Consider the following 20,438-nt stretch of genomic DNA (forward strand, 5'->3'; position numbering starts at 1 on the left):
GTTCACTATTTTTCTTTAAGTTTTATTAATCTTTGATTTTCAGAATTTTAAATTTGATATTTGAGATCTAAAATTTTCAAAGGAGTTCAAATGAAAAAGGATGCTTTTATATAATCAGTGCAAGTAATAAGTAACTATTATTATGTTGGGCACTGAATTTACTAATGTCCAGAGTAAGAAGTAAGTGATTGCATAGCTCATGTGCTCCTTTTTTTAAGATTTGAAGAAGGCCCATGATGAATTGGTTTGACTTCTCTGTGGATAATTAAATAAGTTATCCATTTACTTTTACTTCTGTGGACATGATGTACTTTATTCTATCTAAATGGCTAAAACAGATTTTTCTGAAAGACTTGATAACTTGATAATTCTTTGGATTGAGTAATAAAATTATACTTTTATTTTTTAAAGGACAACTAAATTAGTCTAGCTGTTGTCTCAATTATTTATTTTATAAGATTTTACTATAAGTTTGAAAAGAATTTAAAAGAAATATATTATTATTCCCTTACTTAAAATAACCCAAAAACTTAACTTGTTGCCTATATGGTTAATCTTTACACTCAACATTTTTAAGTTCCTCCACAATCTGACCAGAAGCCTAACTTAAACATGATCTTTCAATTTAGGCTGTTTTGTGTGTTTCCAAATGTCTTGCATATTTCTCTTTTCTGTTATATGTAAACTTTTCCTAAATGTTGTTCGTCCTTTCTTGTATGTTTTATAAATAAAAAAGTTTTCATAGTCTTTTAAAGTTTATAAAGCAATTTCCATAAACATTGCAGAGAAAGATGAGGGATGAAACATCCTGTTAAGATATCTACAGCCAATCACTTTGTGAGTCGAGAAGTTAAATCAAACCACAGAATTTCTGATAAAGGAACCCAGGCCTAAAGCTGGCCAAAACCAGCTAAAGTCAAGAACAGAACACAGGCTTTTAGCAGCTACACATGCTTAATGAAGTTCATACATATTAATCGACAAGGATGGGATTAGTTGTCATCTTTGAACATGGGTTGTATGATCAGGGAGAAGGAACATATTTAGAACAATATGAAAGGGATGGATAAAGAAAACTATAAACTGGGAGAACTATGGTCAACCAGAACTCTGAAGGGAGGAGTAGAATAGAGGATAAAAGCTTGTTTTCTTTTCTGTATCAGTTTGAACTTACATGAAGTTTTCACACCAGGTTCTGCAGAAGTGTATTAAAAGTTTAAATTGCTTCACTCATCTTGAAGTTGTTTATTTACTGTGCCCTTTTTGCGGTTTAGAATTTTGTTCCTACAATAACCCTATGAAGTAAATGGTATGAGAATTACTATCATAGATGAAGAAATTAAGATTTAAACATGCTCAGGGTTAAATGAATAAGTAGAAGAATTTGTATTCCAATTTAGCCAGATCATCTGCTATTTCTCTAAAACCTACTTCTTAGGGGACAGTCCTGATTTATATCTTGCCACTAGGCCCAGATGGCTCTGGAAGAGAAAGTGAGATTGGGGACTTTGCACAGTCCTCCCTCATTTAAATTCAATTTACTTTCAAGTGATGTCATTACTTTCTTGATACTATAGTGGACTAGAATGGAAGACAAATAACAGTTTCTCAGTGGGATCTTTACTGATAGCCCTTGCCAGTACTTCATGTTAGTCCCTGGACACTTCATTTAAACATATTTTGCTTTGTATTGTTAACTTTTTTTTTTTTAACTTTTCATATGCTTGTCTAGATTATAATAAACTCATTGGAAATGAAGCTGTTTTTTGCATTTTTGCATCTCCCCTTTATTATAATACTATTAAAATTTGATCCCATTGATGATTAGTTCATTATACATATTTTGTCCCTTTTGCTAGATTATTAAAAACTTCTTAGATGTACAGAGATTACATTGTACCTTTTCTCTCTTCCTTCATGTGTTTTTTTTTCTTCTTTCCTCCTCTTCTTCCTCCTTTTCTCTTTTTTAAAATCAGAACTTGTATAATGCCATATATATGTGTGTATATATATGTATATATATATATATATATATATATAAATTTTAATAGGTATTTTTGAGTTGAAAATACATTACATTATAGTTTCTCAAGTAAATAATTCTCCATTCTGTTCCTATCAATCTACAGAGACATACTGGCCTGAATACACTATATTTTTATAAATTTCCTAAATAATAATAGTACATTCCTTTGTTTCATTATACATGCTAAATTCTGATATGTGTATTAATTTGTATTAAGAATGTTTTTATTGTTTTTCAGAGACGAGGAGCAATTTCCTATGACAGTTCTGATCAAACTGCGTTGTATATTCGTATGCTAGGTAAGATTTTTTTTTTCTTTTTAATTATCTAAGATATGATTTGAAGTTGCATTTAAGAAAAATATAAAAATATTGTAGGTGGCACAGTAAATAAAATGCTGGACTTGAAGTCCCGAAGAATTTAATTTATATCCTGCTTCTACTACTTACCATCTACATAACTCTGAATAAAACATTTAACCTGTCATAGTTTCCTAATCCGAAAAATGAAAGTAATAATAATATTTACCTCACGGGGTTGTGTGAGATTCAAATGAGATAATAGCGTGAAACATTTTGTAAACCTTTTAAAGTACTGTATACATATATTGTAGTGATAGTAGTTCTAATCTTAGTCATAGTGTAGTATGATAGAATTCTAAGCTGCTGAAGTGTAGATAGGCCAGTCTTGGGACTTTTTATATATCAATTTTGGTTTCATTTATCTAGAAGAGAAATAATGATTTGCTTATATTTGCTTATATATTACTTTATATATGCTTGAAACATTTTTTAATAGATCCATATACAAAAACTGACACATCAGTTAATACACATTTTATGCATGAACACTAATCGTATTTTCTGCTTGGTTTTCTATTAGTCACACAGAGATTACACTTACTTGAATGTGAATGAATGGGAGCTGGAATAGCATTTTAAAAAAACACTGATCCTCTACATGAAAAAATATATATTTTAATCTAAAATTTTATTAGTAAACATTAAATTGTATTATATGATTGTAGAAACTATGTAATTAAGATTTGAGTCTCAATTGGAAACTCAATAAAATAAAGAAGAGGTAGTCTATTTTGCTATTAAAATTACTTTAACCAAAAAAGAATGTTTCTCTAACATGTAGACATAATACAGTTTTGTAAAGTTGAGTGTGAATTTTGGGGGATTTGAATGTTTTATTTCAGTTATTACAATATTATTACAATATTGCTTGTATTGTTCTTATAGAGTTCCTTTTTTTATTCTCCCCTGGGTATTTTAATACTGATTGTAAAAGGAGGTAGAAATAACACTACTGTAATTATGGTGAACATGGGGCATTCCTCCTCAAAACTGGGAGTAAACAATATTCAAAAATGGGGAGAAACATAGAAGTAAAAAAGGAATGTTGTTTTGATCTTAAAGCTTAATGTCTTAATTCCTTTTTTCTATCAATACTTCTAAAATCTGCACTTTGAGTGCAGATTTGGTATTAATTGGTATTGGTATTAATTAGTATTAATAATTGGTATTAAATGTATTATTAACACATATGCATATAATATATATGTGTTAATACATATAATAATAATTGTATTATTAATTAGTATTAATAATCATTTAAAGTAATTGAATCTTATATTTGGAAGGTACTTTAGTGATACTTATATTTATTATATATGGCCATTCCAGGACAGTCCAAACTGGGAGAAAAGGAAGTCTATTTTTAGCAAATTTTACAAGAGGAATTTTCTTTGTCAGACCACATGCACTCAGTTTTAAATCGGTCAGATAGTCATTATGTAGATATCATTAGGTATAAACTCTAATAGGAAGAAAATAACTTTTAAATGAATGATTAAAATTTGTTGTTCAGTTTGAGTCTTTATGACTCCATTTAGGGTTTCGTGGTCTACATACTGGAGTGCTTTGCCATTTCCTTCTCCACCTCATTTTACAGAAAAGGAAACTGAGGCAAACAAGGTTAATTTTACAGAATTTACTTTTGTATACAGAAAGTACATTTCTGAAGCTGTTTTGCTTCTTTATGTGAAATGAGCCCCAGCAGGGCCTCTGTAGTTAGGGGTACAGAAAGAAAAACAAATTATTGTTGTGTCCATCTTCCCCCCCGCCCCAGGACAAGTGCAGGGAGCTTGGGTTGTGGTAAACAAGATATGATTAACCACACACCCAGGTGCTAGGAGCTTTGATCCTAATAAACAAGATGCTGGGAAACGTGATTGCTACATGTTTCTATTCCTTGTTTTTCTCAAAATTTGGCCAGTGGTTAAGAAGTAAATATCTCCTTTGAGAGAGCCTAATCAATAAGTAAAGAGTAAACATCTCCCCCTTTGCCCTATCTTTCCCTATAAAATACTCATCCTGACATACCCCCTTAAACCAACCAGGCCCCTGATGCTTGTCTTGCTTTATGCAACAAAAAAGCCTCTTCTTTTTAGAAATCAGTCTGGTGTCTACCTAATTCTTACTGCAGCAGCTTAAGAAAGAAGATAAGACACTAAGATTTTTAAAATTTAGGAGGCTATATTTAACATGTATAGGACTGCTTGCCATCTGAGGGAGGGGGGGTGGAAGGAGGGAGGGGAAAAATCGGAACAGAAGTGAGTGCAAGGGATAATGTTGTAAAATATTATCCTGGCATGGTTTCTGTCAATAAAAAGTTATTTAAAAAAAAAAAAGAGAGAGAGAGAGAGATGCAAATTAAAATAATTCTGAATTAATACCTCACATATTTCAGATTTTGACAGAAAAAGAGGAATGATACATGTTGGAAAGGATGTGGGAAAATTGGGACATTAATGCTTTGTTGATAGAGTTGAAAACTGATCCAATCATTCTGGAGAACAATTTGGACCTATTCCCAAACTGTGCATGCATATACTTTGATCAAGCTATATCACTATTAGGTCTGTATGCCAAAAAAGTAATAAAAAAAGGAAATTACCTACATGTAAAAAAAAAAAAATTAGGAGGCTAATGTGAAATCCTTTTAACTAGAATTGGAATAGTGACTTGTTTTTGTACTGCTCTGTACATTATGGGAACAAGAGAAAGTGAAAGAAGAACCAAGAGAAATGGCTGTTGTCTTTGTCCTTAAACTATTTGGGGACAGGAGACAAATAGGAAACTGTTGGAATATATGATGATGTATAGATTTTATTTGGATTCTCTAGAATGAGTGATAAGTACACCTAGTGACCAGTCTAGAATAAAGTTGTAAAGACTGTTGAGAAGATTCTTGAAGAACATAGTCATAAAAGTCCCTCTTCATTATTGAGCATTTTACACTTTATTCCATGTATTCTTTACAACCACCATTCTTAGTAGGAATGGCATATTTCTATCCCTATTTTTCAGATGCAGAAATTGAAGTTCCAACAAAATTAAGTGGTTTGCTTAACCCCACACAGTTGACTCTTAACAGGATTAGAGCTTACATTTTGCAGGGGTGGGGGGGTGAAGGGAGGGTGAATGTTGTTATCACTATGCCAAACTGTGTGCTACTCCACTATAAGTTGGAGGAGAGCATTCTGGATTAAAAGTGTTCACAAAAAGCATTCATAAAAGTACAGAGCCTAGAATAACAAAACTCTTTCCATACAAATTTAAATGGGAAGAAAGTTCTTAAAATTGATTCTGTATTTTGAAGAAAATCTAAAATTGAATAAATACTGTAATAGATGAAGATTTTTTTTTCCCCCCTTAGGAAAATGGGAAAATGCAAATGTATGATGGTTCAAGTTAACTTATGCTTTTCTAAACATACTTTTACTATTCTTTCTGGATTGCCTCTCAAAAAGTGCAGAATAAAATGTGCATTATAAAATCTTGGTTATGTGCAAATTTTGCTTTTGAAAGAAAAAATTTCTCTGTATAGTTATTGTAGCTAAGTTTTGTATATTGTAGGTGTTAGAAGTTACCAAATGTCAGAGCAACTGTTTGTGAATAAACAAATAAAGTCAGTGAACCAATTTGTAAATGATTATTAAACACCTGTTAAATGCTAGGCATCACACTTAAGTTATGAAGATACTTAAAAAGGCAAAAGAGATTCCCTCTCCTGAAGAAGCTTAAAATTTGTTGTTGCTAAGCAAAACTGTGTTGATGCTAGGAATCAAAGTGTTAGGGATTAATCTACTTTTTAATACAGTGAACACCAGTACTTTTAATACAAGGATATTAGTTAATCACTGAAATGGGAAGGTTTTTAATTTTGGAAAATAACCTTTTCCCTTGGGTTTTCTGTAAGTTGTTTAACTTACTCTCAATCAATACAAAATAGTTACTACCTATAGATGCAATGGAACAAAGAACAAAATACATAAATTTGAGTAGATTTCATGTCAGTGAACACGTATTTATTAAATGCACATTATCTTAAGTGCCAAGATACAAAGATAATAATAACAGTTCCTGCTCTCAAAGAGTTTATAGATTTAATGATGGACAGCATTCAAATACACCCATATACATGCATACACATAGAAACAGACATGTGTATATATACTTGCATATGCATATATATCACAAAATGACAGTATTTCAGAAACAAGGCACTAACATGGGAATGGGAGGAATAACAACAGGAAAGGCATCTTGTAGAATGTTAGATTTCAGCTGAATTTTGGAGGGCAGATGGGGAACCCAGATAAAGAAGAAAAACTTTAGAAACATGGAAGACAGCCAGTGAAAAGGCATTGAAATGTGGGATGGAGCATAGTGTATGAGAAATATGTAGGCCGATATAGCTGGATTGTGGAATGCTTGCTGAAGAGTAAAGTGTATATAAATGCCCAAAACTTAAGAAATGGACAGGTAGTGAAGACTTTAAATGCCAAACAAAACATATATGTTGTACATTATTGGTAGCAACTGGAACTTGTTGGGTGACATATGCAGACCTGTATTTTAGGAAAATCACTTTTGGCAGCTGAGTGGAAGGTACATTAAACTAGGAAGAGATTGGAGGTGGGACAACAAATAAGAAAGTTATGGTATCTTAGACATGAGACGTTAAAAGACTATGCCATAGTGTTGGTGTGTGGGTAAAAACAAGGGGACATATATAAGAAAGGTATGAGGGTAGAATAGGAGTTAGATACTATGTTGAAGATTATAACCTAGGTTATATAACCTAGAAAACTCAGATTCTTGAAAAATGCTGGTGCCTTTGAAAATAGCATGGATGTTTGGAAGGAGGAATGGTTGGCGGTAATGATAGTGAGCTCTCTTTAAACATGTTAGGTTTGGGACATCCAGTTTAATGTGTTTTTTAAAAAAGAGACAGTTGGAGTTCATGAGAGAAACTTGGATTGGCTTATATTGCCTGGAAATCACCTTCATAGAGCTGATAATTGAATTTATGAGAGCTGCTGAGATCAAAAAGTGAGATATTGTAAAGGGAGATTATGAAAAGGGCCCAGGAACAAACCATAGGATAACTCGTTTTTAGTGAGTGTGACATGGATGCTACCTGTAGCAAGGATGACTAAGAATTAATGGTCAAACAGATGATAGGGAAAGCAAGGTGAGAACGGTAACAGTGAGAAGAGAAAATATCCAGGAGATGATCAATAGGGACACAGAAGTGTTGCACAGAAGGCAAGAATGAGGGTTGGGTAATAAGAGATCGTTGATAATTTTGGACAGAGAAATTGTCATTGAATGAGGTCAAAAGCCAGATTGTAGAGAGTTTGGAAGAAAGGAAGTGAAGGCAACTACTATAAATAACGTAGGGATGTATGATCTAGGGTTTTTGAAGAATGAGGAAGACATAGGAATTTTTGTAACAAGAAGAAAGAACCACTAGGACTTTAAATTGTAATGAAGGAAAAGACCAAGTACACAGATAGAAAGCCAAACCAGACTGATAATAGTTTTCCAAGTACAATATGTCATTTCCCATCCTTGTATCTTAGCAATTTGTCTGCAATCCTTGGAATATACTACTCCATTTCTGGTCTTCAGAATCTATATAATCTCATAAACTTCAGTTTACGTACCCTCCTTTCCACTTCTTCCTTGTCAAAATTTCCTTTTTACTTTCTATTTCTCTTGCTCTCACTATGCCCAAACTTACTTAAATTTTTTGTGTGACTTGTCCCATGTTTGGCTCTGATTTTTTACCCAGAATCCCATTCTTGCATTAGGCTTCCTTACTCCTGTTCGTGTGTGTGTGTGTGTGTGTGTGTGAGAGAAAAGATAGGGCGGGGTTGAAATGAGAGGCAGTAAAGTGAATGACCTCAGGTATTTAGAGTAATTACTTGCTCAGCCTTTCCCAGCTAATTTTTCTATCTGAGCTTCCCAGATGTCTTTAATGAAAGGATCCTCTTGATGTATAATTCTGTTTTGCCACCATCCATTTTTAATGGGAATCTTTTCCATAAGGCATGTCTTTCTGTAGATATTCCATTAGTCTGGTCTTAAGTCTCACTGATATCAAATTAGATTGAATTGACCTTTTAAAGTTCTCTTATCTTTTATTCATTCTTTTGTGTGTTTATGAACATCTGAGGTCATGAATTTTATTGTTGGCTCTCAAATATTGTCTCTTATGAATTAATGGTCCTTTCCATAGCAATCGTACCTGCATCATATCAACTGTTCTTTCTGGTAGATTGCTCGGCAAATCTCGTTAGATAGTTTTACCCACCTCTGCCTTATGTTCAGTTTAAAATCCTCTTGATCGGGTTTCTTTAAGTCTCTAGACTAATTAATATATTTTCTTGGCCATCCAAGATACTACAATAATGACCTGTGGTGGTGCTTATTCGTTGTTGAAGAGAACCAAAATGACATCACTATGTTAGGGTCAAGTTACAGTGTGTCTGATTGTGGCTGATCAGGACCAATAATCTTTTATCATTTGTGTATCTCAAACTCTGGTCCAGAAATCCAAATGTAATCATTTGACAGCATCTACCTAATTAGCTGTTACTTTATATTTTCTCCTCTCTCTAAATGAAGATCTTATCTTCAAGTACTGATAGTGATAAAAATCCTTTAGTTTCTCACTCAGGACTTTATAATTTCTCAAGATGCTTTCTAAGGTCCTTTTGGTGGTATCATAGGATCATAGATTTAGGAGTGTAAAGGGGTTTTAAAAGTCATTCTAATTTATGCATTTTTTGCATGTGCCCCCCAAAAGTGTCTTGTTCATAGTCATACAGGTAATAAGTGGCAGAACTTGCATTTGAATTTAGGTCTTCTGACATGAGATCCAGTAGGCTTTTTGTATACCTACTGTAGTACTTGCTTCCTGCATGAATCATCAGAAGTGGGTAGTGATATTCAGACTTGACAAATCTTGGGATGCTGTCCTTAATATATATATAATATACATATATATACACACATATGTTTATTATATATTTATATTTATAAATATTTATACTTATGCTTAACTGTCTTTTGTTTATTGTTCCAAAATTCTATAAAATGATCTTGAAACAAAAATTCATGTACAAGGATGTATTAAGATGATTTCATAAGTTTAAATTATAAGGCATAACAAAAATATAAGATACACAATAAAGATAAATTCACTGACATTAAATTGCTTTACATAACTATATATTACATCTCATATGTGTGACCTAATTTTCAGTGTCTATCAAAAACTATTGTTGCTATGTAGATGAAATTTTGAAATAGTGACCAGGTGAGTTATAGAAAGTATATATTAAGGTTATACTTTATCAGAGCATAATATTGCGAATCATCTTTGCCTTTGTATACAGTATCTGTAGTTGTTTACTGGATTCCATGTAGTTTTCAGTCCATTTGAAAGATGGAACTTAGGCTGCTCAAAGCCCTTATCCAAGGCAGGAATTCCCATGCAGAAAAGGCTAGCCACACATGCCTACATTGCTAGTAGGCTTACTACCCTAGCTAAAGTAGCAAAATACCCTGAAGGAGAGACAGGAGATAGTGTCAGGCAATTAAAACTACTTTGACTACTAGCTTCCTTGATCCCTAATAGAGATAGCCTAACACCCTGAGCTTTAGAATATAGGAAACAACAAGAACCACTAGCCTTGCTTTCAGAACCATTATCCTAGGAAGCAACACTAGTGGAAATCGAGCCTCTCACTTGCTTCTGCAAAGCTTCTGAAAAATAGTTTTTGCTACCATAGTTGGCACTGTCAAATGGCTCTCAACATTAGAAATTGATTTTATTAATCTAAAGGACAATAAAGAATTAAGGTTATTACTAAATACTTTGCCATCTGTTTTGCTCTAGTTTAAAGCTGAAATTTTCTATATGTGTTTCTGCCATTAGAATGTGAGCTCCATGAGAGCAGGGATTGTCTTACTTTTTGTATGTGTCTTTGCCTATCCTTCCTACATTTCATATCACCATTACTTAGAACTTTACACATAGTGCCTAATAATAATGCTTTTTAAAAATTTGTTCATTCATGTATACATAAATAACTACTTTTTAGAAATTCATGATTTTTAATGATGAGCAAAATAAAAGTCTGCAGAAAAGGAATCAATACTTCCTCAAAAATATGGAGTTTGAGCTTTTTAAAAGGATTAGAATTAAATAAGCATAAATGTTTGTGGGAGTTGGTGGTATCAGCTTTCTTTAGATACTTTAGATAGCATAAAACAATTTGGCTATGCAATGATATATGAAGAAATTAGTATAAATAAGACTGGAAATGAATAGTAGATTGAATGTTAGGCTAGGGATTTTATACTTTTCTGTATAATAGGAACCACTAGAATCATTGAAGATTCTAATGCAGAGAAATGCAAAACTGAATATATATATATAAAAAGAATAAGCCTTTTCAGGGCTGTTAAGGATGAATTAGAGGGCTATTTCAGTAAACTAAGTGGGTTGCAACAAAACTGTATGTGCCAGGTTAGAAATAGAAAACCAAAGAGATGGTTAGAGAAAAATAGCTGAAATATATTCAACAAAATTTATTAATTGATGTGTATTATTAAAGATGAGAGAAGAGTAAAAAATAATGACACTATTTTTGAATATAGAATACTAATCTTGATAGTGACAGAAAAAGGGATATCTATATAAAGAACATGTTTTAAAGGAAAGATGAAGATACTGCATTTGAGCTGCTGGTGAGTGGTTACCTTCAGGCATTTGAAGGGCTATCATGTGGAAGATGGAATAGTTTAGGCTTTCACATCACTAGCAAGATGGCTGAATAGTTCACTTGCTATTCCAAATTTCAAACCTCATTGAAAAGGATCAACATAGAGGAATTATAGTTAAATCTATAAGATAAAAAGACTGGAAACTCCCACCTTTGAATCTCCCTCCACTGTTATGGGCACAACCTATTCTAGTGGCTACTGGGAATCTAATTCTGACCAGCAGAACAGATTCCTTCATAAGGATGATACAAGGAGACGGAGAGGCAGAAACTTGTGACTAAAGGTTCTCGCATAGTAATGATAATGAATTTTTCTAACTCTTCAAAAAGCAACAGGTGGTCATTATACCCAGCCACTGAAACTAAGGGGTGGGAATAATAAAGTGAAACTTTGGGAAAGGACAGAAAAATTGCTATTATTTTTAAAAACTAAAGGCCAGAAGGAACCAAGCCCCTAATAAGGTATTTGAGGCCAATATTCTTTCCCGAGAGATTACTCAGGGCATGGGCCTAGGCCCAAATGACCCCTTCAACATGAAGGATTGTTCATGTTAAAGGAAAGAGGAGAACTCAGAGAGGGAGAGGTAATGCAAGAAAAAGGCTGAAATACCAGGAGATCACTAGAAAAAGTCTAAATAAAAGGTCTAGCACATAGGCAGGTAAGTCAGAGAACATCCTAAAAATAGATCTCTGTTGGTTTATCTGCCTGTATAATTGTGTAAACTCTCCATTTGGGGGAACCATCTCCTTTACACTGCAACACAAACACCAAACCTTGTTGAAAAAATTCAATTATTGGGGCAGCTAGGTGGCATAGTGGATAGACCGCCAGCCCTTGAGACAAGAGGATCTGAGTTCAAATGAAGCCTCACATAACACTTTCTAGTTGTGTGACCCTAAGCAAGTCAGTCATTTAACTCTAATTGCCTTGCAAAAAATCCCCCCCCCCAAAAAAAAGAAAAGAAAAAATTAAACTGACTCAATTTTTAATATATCAGAAAGATTAGAATGATAAAGTGCCTACAAATTTATATTCTTAAAAACAAATGTATTCTGAATATGGTTTATCCTTTAAAATGCTTATTGATTGAAAAACTATTAAATTTATTATTTGACTATAAAAAAAAGGACTAATTTGAATTTGTGTTATAGCCTGCTTTCTGTTCCCCCACCCACCCCTTTTCTCCTTACAGTTAAGGCTATTTATCTTAGTACTCAGTATTGAAATTACTGTCAGGGTATCTGACCCTTTAAAAAACTTTTTCCTTAAAAAGTTATCTGGCAAGAAAAAAAGAACTGTCTGTAGATTAGTAATGTTGGACTTTATTCTTTTAGTAGTCAGTATTGTTGGTTGACTAAAACTTGCCCCTCCTAAGCTTTAGGTGATCGTATTAATACCTAGTATCTATTGATATATAATCACCTTTTTTTTGTTTGTTTTGTTTGCTGCAGAGTTATGTTGGGAAGTGAACAAAACTCTAGTGCTTTAAGTTTTATACCAAGTCCATACTAGGTGTTTGCTTTTTTGAGGGATTGGAAGGATCATAAGACTTAGGAAAGACATTACTATTGAGTTAGTGCAGTTGTCTGTCTTGTTGAAGGCAATACTTGAACTAATGAAATTATGTATCCTTGATTTATAGATATTAAACATTCAAGTATAAGTGCCAGTCAGACCTGATGAGGTGCTAACTCTCCTTGTATAATTATCAAGTACTTTTTAAGATATTTATGTGCATTGTAAAAACACATTAACATAATTACATAATGTAAAAACAAACATTAAGTTAGAAAATGTTCATTTTTTTCTTTTTGTAAATTTTAATCCATTCTAATTCTAAAATGAGCCACTCATTACACGCAACTAAATCTTGTAGATGTAAGAGAAGTTAGACTTAATCTAATTTAGTACCTTCATTTTAAAGGTAAGAGACCTGATTTAATAGTTATGACTTCCAGAATTATTTATTATGTGTGAGAATTCTGTGAAAATATAATCATAAAAGTTACCTAGGACATAAGAGTTTGAGATCCATGTTACTTTAAGGATAATGTTTTTTAAAAAGTAAATTGATTTTTCACTAACCTGTAACAAATCAATTTGTATTTCTAAGGGGCTTACCTCAGTATTTGGAATTATAAATATAGGAGATTATTATGAAGTAAAGAATCAACTTCAACTCACCAAAATCAGTTTCATTACTTCAAACATACTTTTTAATCAACAGAAAAAAATACCCCATTTATTATATTCACTGTAGTAATAAACAGAACCACAGAAAGTACTTTTTCTCCCTTGTGATATGTGAAATTTTGCTTCTGTTAGATTTAAAAGGCAAGAAATTTTTAAAGATGATTTGTATTTTCTTTCTTGTTCAGATCAATCATATGAAGAAATTTAATACCTCTAGAATGCTAAAATTATTAAATGCTTCAAAATAGAGCTGATACATATGATATTGTACTCAATATTTTTGTGTCTTATCCAAACTCACTAAAATGCCAAGTTAGTTAACTTATCAAAGTAGCAGATAAATTATTTAACATTAAAACACAACTCATATATTGTGCTTAAATCTTGGGTTTACTAAAGTGAAATTTTCTTTGCTGACCAATTTTTTTTTGAAATTTAACAAATTTACATTTGTTTAGATGGATTTGGATTTTTGTTGATTTCAGAAGCACTCTCTGTGCTCATTGCATAGAAATAGATTATTCATTTGTGTTCATTTCCTTTAAGATATCATACTTTAAAATAAATAATATAACTGGGTTTGTAATAGAAAAGTTACAATAGACTGTCCTTAGAAATGAGTACTATCAGTGTTTTAGTTACTTGATCCATAGATAACATAAGTAATAGATGAGATATATAGATCACTAATTTTGAGGCTGCTGTGCAGTATTGCTGACAGCAACATCTTTTCATTTGTGTATTTATCTCTACAGTCTTCCAAGCTTGTATTTTATTCTTGACCCTATCTAGGAGATGTACGAGTAAGGAGTCGGGCAGGATTTGAATCAGAAAGAAGAGGTTCTCATCCATACATTGATTTTCGTATTTTTCACTGTAAGTATTAGTCGTTGCTAATTAGCAGCTAATTAGCATATCATTGAGGCTTTTTTTTTTTTAAGTAGAAATTTTAACTTATTTCAGTGACATAAATTGCAGATTTGCAAAGAATTAACATCCTTATGTTAGGATATTTTAAAAAATAACAAAATACGGTAGAAATATCTTTTCAGTTCTTAGTAGAAAGGGATTGAAGAGTCTAATTAAAGAATCAAAATGAGTTTTGATGATTTTATGTGGATTTATTTTGAATCCTGTGATTTTGCTGAAGTTATTTTTTAGTTGCCTCTGTAAGGTTCTTGGAGTATAACATCATATGGTAATGGTGCAATTTCTTATTTGTAAATTTAAAGAAATTAGATTAAATGAATCTTTAAGGGCCTAATCTTCAATACTGAATGCTATTTATTTATTTTTCTGTCTATCTATTTTTTTGTTTTTCACTGAGGCCATTGGGATTAAGTGACTTGCCTAGGGTCACACAGCTAGGAAATATTAAGTGTCTGAGGTTGGATTTGAACTCAGATACTCCTGACTTCAGGGCTGGCACTCTATCCACTGCGCCATCTAGCTGCCCCATGCTATTTGTTTTTATAGACAATTATTATACATACATATCAGTCATCAAGGATTTATTAAATGCTTATTCTGTATCAGTTAATGTTCTAGATGTAAGAATACAAATAAACTCACTGAGGGAACAGATTGCCTAAATTCTTATCTATTCAAATCTATGTTTAAAGGTATATTAAATGTTCAACAAACCTTAAAATGTGCTTTTTTGAATTCAGCTAGCTTATTAAAACTAGTTGCATATAATTCATGTAAATCTCTAGTTATTTCTGAATGGTTTATTGACTGAGTTTTGTAAGCAATGGTGGATTCAGGAGTGAAGTGACAAAAGTTTAAACATGGTATTTTCAAAACAAAAGCATAAATATAATGCTTCAGCCCTTTGAGATCTTTTTTCAAAATGAAGTAATTTATATCTTACATTGCTAGATAATTTTTTGAGAACATTTTCTTGTTGCTTTTAAAAAAGTGTAAGGACCCATGGAATGGAAGTCTGGACCTTCTATAAACTACCTGAGAGAGAGAACCTGCCTCTTGATGTTGTGTAAACAAAGTGCATGAGGAAGGCTTTGGAGACTGTATAGATGCTGTTTCACCAACTGCATAGTCAGTCGGAGTCTCTTGGGCTTACAAGAATCTAAAAGTCTGTAGCTGCTTCTGCCAACCCTCTCTCAGTCTCCTTTTCTTAAGTTGCCCACTTGTGTGATGGAGTCTGGTGAAAGATTATGCTACAAAGGAAAGTGCTGTTAGGTCTTCTTGCCTTGTGAAAAATAAACCTTAGTTTTCAGCTTTTTTGTTCATTATTTTCCACTCTTAAGTGAAGGGAAGTTCTTGACTCTTGGAGAAGGTAAGCCACAGGGATGCAGCCTAGATTTTACAGCTAGTGTAGCATTGGATTGATCAAAGAGTGATCTTTGGGAGTAACTTTCATAACAACAAAATTTGAAACAAGGACCTATTTGACAGAGATGCCTCCTTTGGACCTGAACTTGGTAGAAATGATGCTCTGTAGGCACTGACCTTAGTTATGAGCTTAATTCCCATCCCCATCCCCAAGTGGCATAAGGGAGATCAAAACGCCAAGACTTTTTTTTGGGAGGGGGATATTTGTACATTTGCTCTTGCTCTATCTTTTCAGGAAATATCTATTTGTAGAAGTCAGTGTTAAATAGTTTAAAAATTGAGATTTGTATGCCAAGAAAGATATGATGCATACAGAAATTACCAATCAGCTAGATTTTTAATAAGAAATTTACTGGAGACCAACAAAGGCAAAATATAATAGTTACAATCCAGATCTCAATAACAGTGATGACAATGATAATACCACTACCACCACCACCTACTACCCCTTCAACTATACTACTTACTATTGTTGATAATTAGTATTTTTGTAGTGCTTTAAGATTTGCAAAGCACTTTTACAACAACCCTAGACGATGCTATTTTTATTCTTATTTTATAGGTGAGGATACTGAGGAGGAATGTCCAGAGTCATACAATTAGTAGGTTTCTTAAAGAATTTGAATTCAGGGCTTCCTTTTCCAGGTCCAGAATTCTTTCTACCACCTAGTAGATGTCTACTTCAAAAAGACCTGGAAAAAGCATCAGAAGATCACCTGATGAGGAAATATAAGGCGGGGGAGGGGAGAAGGGGGGGAACGGGAAGAGAGGGGAAGGGAATGACACTCAATTCATTTTTTCAGAGCAGCTCAGCATAAGGAAACAGATCTTTGGAACTGGTGATTAGATCTATCCAGAAGAGCAGCTAGATATTCTGCATAGAAATTGAATCAAGGTCTGCATCTGTGCATTAGAGCCAAGAGAAGTCTGAAATCTAGCGGGGATAGACCTGCCTATTAACTTCAGAACAATAGGAAATGGTGCTGGTTGATAACTAGTACTCTAGAGCTGTTTCACAGATCCAGTACAGACTGAAAAAAGGATTTTTTTCCCTAGATTGGTGGTCTAGGGCAAGAAATAGCCCTCAGCCCAAAGCTACGTACTAGACAAGGAACAAAAACAGAAGTAACTAGCAGCCGTGTGTTTTGGACCTTCAAGGTGAGTTCTCCAATTCAGCTCCCATCCTAGTCTGAAACCTGTAGAAACCTTCTGACTAGCTGATAGTAGCAGTAGTCTACTGGAGCTCCAACCAGGAGCAAGCCCCACAGTTTTGCCTAATCCCAAGTCAAATCTCAGACCAGGAGGGCAAATTTACTTTGGTCTGAAAGCTTGGAATACACTCAGAGTTTATAGTTTTAAGCTGCTTTTGGAAGTACTTGAAGAATAGAGCATGTAGTATCCTGAGAAAGCAGCAACAGATTCAAGATAATAGAAAATAGATCTAAGTAAAGCCCAGACATTCATTCTAGAAGTATGCAGAACCTTAAGTATTAAGGAAGTAAGGTTGGATGAAATTAGTAAATGAAAAAAAGAACTTCATCATAAAGAACTCTTAGGTGACAAGGAGATAAACAAAAACTAGTCCAAAAGATGATTTCAGAACCATAACTCCAAAACATTTCCAAGCAAAGCTTCAAAGACAGATACGACAAATTGGACATAAACCCAACTAGAATTCCTATGGAAATGAAGAAAGAAATTTAGTTAAAATGATTTTGTCAATGAAATAATTCATAGAAGAAAGTACTGGAAACAAAATGACACCTGTAGAGGAAAGACATGGAAGTTGAAGTAAATTAGTTTAGCAGAAATATAAAACCTCACAAAAACAGATTCTTTGGAAATTAAGGATCAAAGAAATGAATGGCACCATGAAATAGCAAGAAATATTAGAAGACTAAAAAAAAGGATACAGGATTTCATCAAATATAATGATATGGAAAACAGATCAAGGAGGGATAATTATATTATTATAATAAGAAAAGTATACTGGGCACTAAAATTCAAGAAATCAGGAAACAAAATTATCCAGATCTGTTAGAAGGCAAAACAGAATTCTCTGGTTACCTGCTGAAAGATATTCCAAAATGAAAACTTCCAGGAACTTTATAGCCAAAACCTAGAGTTCCTAGGTAACAGAAAAAATACTGCAAGAAACCAGAAAGAATTTCAGCAACAAAAAGCCATGGTCGGGATCACTCAAGATATAACTATCACCATCTTTGAAAAACAAAGACCTTGAAATATGATAATTCCACAAAGCAAAAGATAAATGTTGTCCTTTGCATATTTATCTCCTCATTTATCAAGGAGATCAAAGATTAGGTAACTGAGGTAGTTTCTGGTCTTTTTTGTCTCCTGATGACAATTGATTTTCATTAATTAAACTTACTTAGAAAATAGTAATAGTGCCAATGTGTATTCATTTTTCAGTAGCTTGTTAAGTTAAAGCTTTTAATTGCATGTCATTCTCATTTTTATGCTTATGCTCTAATTCGATAATGATTTTGTTCATGTTGATTTAGAAGTGACTCATAATAGCTATTTATTGTCAGTTAAATTTTTTTATCATTTTTATTTTTAAGTGATGTTTTAGTTAGTTTTCACTATGTTCTCTATCTACTGATTTGTCTTGGAAAAAAGTATCCTCAAAAGCCATTGAACTCTTTTATCTAATACTGAGTACTATATTTTAGCATACATTTTTGTCATCTTCTCTTTCTTTTCCTATGCACTGAATTCAGTTTCAGAGTATTAAGCTGATTTCATTTGATACATCTTTATTGAGTTCATCAATATTCTGCCACCTTACTGGTAGTATCAGATGTTGACATATAAGCCTCAATTACTTTCCTATTTATCTCATATGTTCTTATAATGAATATGGAAATGTAAGCTGACCAAATATCCCAAGAAAAATTGCTTCTTTTTGCCTTCTAAAACAACATACAGCTCATTCTATTGTGCCACAGTTCCCTTTTATTGTCCTGACTCAGTTTCCCCAATTGTTCTTCCTCAGTTTCCTTAATTGTTCTGCCTCATTCCTCTTAGTTGCAAACCCCCACTTCCAGTTCATTAAGACTGATATGACTCTAAGTTTATAAATTGTCAGTGTGTAAACTCAAGATAAGGGGGAGGCCAGATTTAACTCCCAGTTTGTTAGAATTTGAAATCCTATCCCCCCTCTACCTCCCCCCCACCCCGTTCTGTCATTGTTCTTCTTTATACCAACTTTTCAGAATGTTCAGTGCCTCCCCTCACCCTGTTGTCAGAACCAGATTGGTATTCCGTTCCCACTGTCAGTGCTCTGACTCTGCCCCTGCCTTGGTCTTCCCCTGTAGCTGAGCCGTGTGTGTGTGTGTGTGTGTGTGTGTGTGTGTGTGTGTGTGTGTGTGTGTGCGTGTGTGATATTCCCTGGGGGCAGCATGCTCCCAGCACAATCTCTCCCTTTCAAATAAATTATTAAAAACTCTCTAATCTCTATCTTGCCTCAGTTTCTTTGGTATTATAATTCCACCAGTTCATTTATTAAAATTCTCCAAGTATGCTACCATTTCTTTTTTTTTCCTCTTTTGGTTTAATATGTAACAAGTATGTCAATTTGGCTAAAACATAAAAGAGTTGGGGGAAGGAGGAGGAAGTACAATAAGGCTCTATCAGATGATACTTGCACCCAAATAATCATCCTGACTCAAAAGCTTATATGACTATCTCTTTCACTCTCACAATATCATGATGCCTTCCAAGTTATCTACTTTTTTTGGCGTGCATGTTTTACACACACACACACACACACACACACACACACACGTACACATACGTGTTACCTTCATTGACACTTGACACTTGAAGGTAGAGACTTTGATTTTTGTCTTTGTATAAACTCAGTCTTTCATAGTCTTTGACTGTCTCTATGTAAGCTATATCAAGAGCTTATATTTCAGCAGTTTTGTCTTTTGAGAATCCAGCGTTTTAATTTATGGTCTTAAGACATGTTCCTAGTACATAATTGTTAATTCACTAAAACTTAGGTGGATATTAAATTGCTTATTATCACATACCTAACTCTTATTTTAGAATAGAATAATCATGTGAATAATACTTATACTTAAAATGATCCATGATTTCACTAATGTGGGTATGTGCCATCTGATAAAGATTAGTGGATATATATAACAATTGGTCTTAGATGAATAAACTTTAAAGAAAGAAATGTAAAGAAAAACAATTACTTTAGGGGAGGGGGGGAAACCCTGGTCTCTACTTTCTGGTAATTTACAACTCCTTTTTAAGACTAGGCTGATCCTGGGTCATCAGTATCTATTGCTGGACATGTATTTAAAATCTTTGCATCTTGGTAGCAATCTGCCTTAATTTGAGCTCTATTGTTAAGTGTTGGGAAATCTGAGTGTCACTTAATGCTATAATGAATCTTTGGAACAAAAATTAGGAGGCATTTAAAGCCTTTTAAAGGCTCACTCTAGCTTACTTTTAAAATCAATTAATTGAAAAAATTACTTACTGTGTGTTAGGTGCTGCAAAATGAAGAGTGAAATAATCCCAAATTTTAGCCAAAATGGTTCTTCAGTATTGTCTTTCACCTTCCAGTCTTTCTTTATGTAGGTGGTCCCACTTACCTAGAAAGCACTCTTTCCCCACTTTTTCTCTTAACTTGAAGGTTCAGTTTGGGTATTTTCTCCTTCAGAAAGTCT

General features: G+C 33.3%; 1 protein-coding gene across 4 annotated transcripts in view; it reads left to right on the top strand.

Moving 5' to 3' along the window:
• The window catches only part of PDE7A (phosphodiesterase 7A), a 131,842-nt gene that overhangs the window by 74,897 nt on the left and 36,507 nt on the right, over nucleotides 1-20,438 (top strand). For 2 of the 4 annotated variants that reach the window (XM_051970107.1, XM_051970108.1), the window contains exons 2-3: nucleotides 2,265-2,325; nucleotides 14,164-14,247. In XM_051970107.1, the coding sequence (XP_051826067.1) occupies nucleotides 2,265-2,325; nucleotides 14,164-14,247 (145 nt within the window). The remainder of the gene's footprint in view (nucleotides 1-2,264; nucleotides 2,326-14,163; nucleotides 14,248-20,438) is intronic. The other 2 variants (XM_051970109.1, XM_051970110.1) reach the window with 1 other exon arrangement.

Source organism: Antechinus flavipes, chromosome 1, assembly GCF_016432865.1.
Source record: "Antechinus flavipes isolate AdamAnt ecotype Samford, QLD, Australia chromosome 1, AdamAnt_v2, whole genome shotgun sequence".
In the NCBI taxonomy this organism is placed as follows: Eukaryota; Metazoa; Chordata; class Mammalia; order Dasyuromorphia; family Dasyuridae; genus Antechinus; species Antechinus flavipes.